This window comes from Nanorana parkeri, unplaced genomic scaffold (assembly GCF_000935625.1).
Source record: "Nanorana parkeri isolate BGI_ZX_2015 unplaced genomic scaffold, ASM93562v1 scaffold1296, whole genome shotgun sequence".
NCBI lineage: Eukaryota > Metazoa > Chordata > Amphibia > Anura > Dicroglossidae > Nanorana > Nanorana parkeri.
Genome location: NW_017307564.1, coordinates 41,157 through 42,116, shown reverse-complemented (window position 1 = coordinate 42,116; position 960 = coordinate 41,157). Strand labels below are relative to the sequence as shown.

Here is a 960-nt window from a genome sequence, read left to right as displayed (position 1 = left end):
GGGGAAAGCCACCGCTTGTTTTGTACCATTGATCCCGGCGGTCGCCGAGATCACTTGTATGCAGCCTGCCATTCTCCATTGGGGGGGGTGGGGAGTTTGCACAGGAAGGGGGGCGCATTGAGGAACCTGGCCTTGGGGCAGCAGAGAGAGTAAATCCGGCCCTGCATTGAGCACAAGGCTCTACAGTAACACCTTACTGACTATTACATGTGTTTTTTTTTTAATGCAAGCTTTTGCAGCCAGTCCAATACTGCACAGATATTAGTAAATGAATTACAATCATGTGCATCAGCCCTATAGTCCAGTCTTTCTGTTGTGAAGATAGGAGCACGTCCCCCATGATTACACCGGCTACCGCCAGGCACAGCGAGCGCACACTGTTTCCTGTACAGAGCCAGCCGCCTCAGCAGCAAACCGGAAACGCACAAAGCATTCCATCCGTCTAGCGCAGGCTGATGACGTCACACCGTCGCGTGCTTAACTGAGCTCTGCGCATGCGTGTTGCCCTCTTTTCCGGTGGTGAACATGGCGGGGACAGAGTGAGTAGTCTATGGCCTCTGTGTAATCCGCTCCCATCCGTCTATCACATCACCTTTTCCTATGTCCTGATCACCTCAGCGGTGCCGGGAGAATGTGGAGGATAGAACGTGCCCCTTATTAGTGCGGGAGGCGGCGGGACGGCAGTGAATGACCGGGAGGTCCCTGAGCCGGCTGACATGGTTGCTTCTGCGGCCTGCCAGTCTCTGCTCGGGGATCTCCTGTACGTGTCTGGTGGTCCTGCCACTGTGCGGAGTTCATTGGTGTCTGTAATGGGCTTCTGTCATTGGCAGACTGTACTGCTGTGTGTAAGAAATGGCCAGGCTAGAATCATCCCTGACTATACGGAGAGGATACACCACAACATGCCAATGGTGACCCCCCCCCCCCTTTTCTTATAAACCCCGGCAGCACCGTTTCTTC

At 54.4% G+C, this 960-nt stretch overlaps 1 protein-coding gene across 1 annotated transcript in view; it reads left to right on the top strand.

Annotated features, from left to right (window-relative positions):
* The first annotated feature begins 452 nt into the window (after positions 1-452).
* Positions 453-960, top strand: part of RPL7 (ribosomal protein L7) — a 10,367-nt gene continuing 9,859 nt past the window's right edge. The window contains exon 1 of the mRNA XM_018569172.1: positions 453-539. Within this exon, the coding sequence (XP_018424674.1) occupies positions 526-539 (14 nt within the window). The 5' untranslated portion in view covers positions 453-525. The remainder of the gene's footprint in view (positions 540-960) is intronic.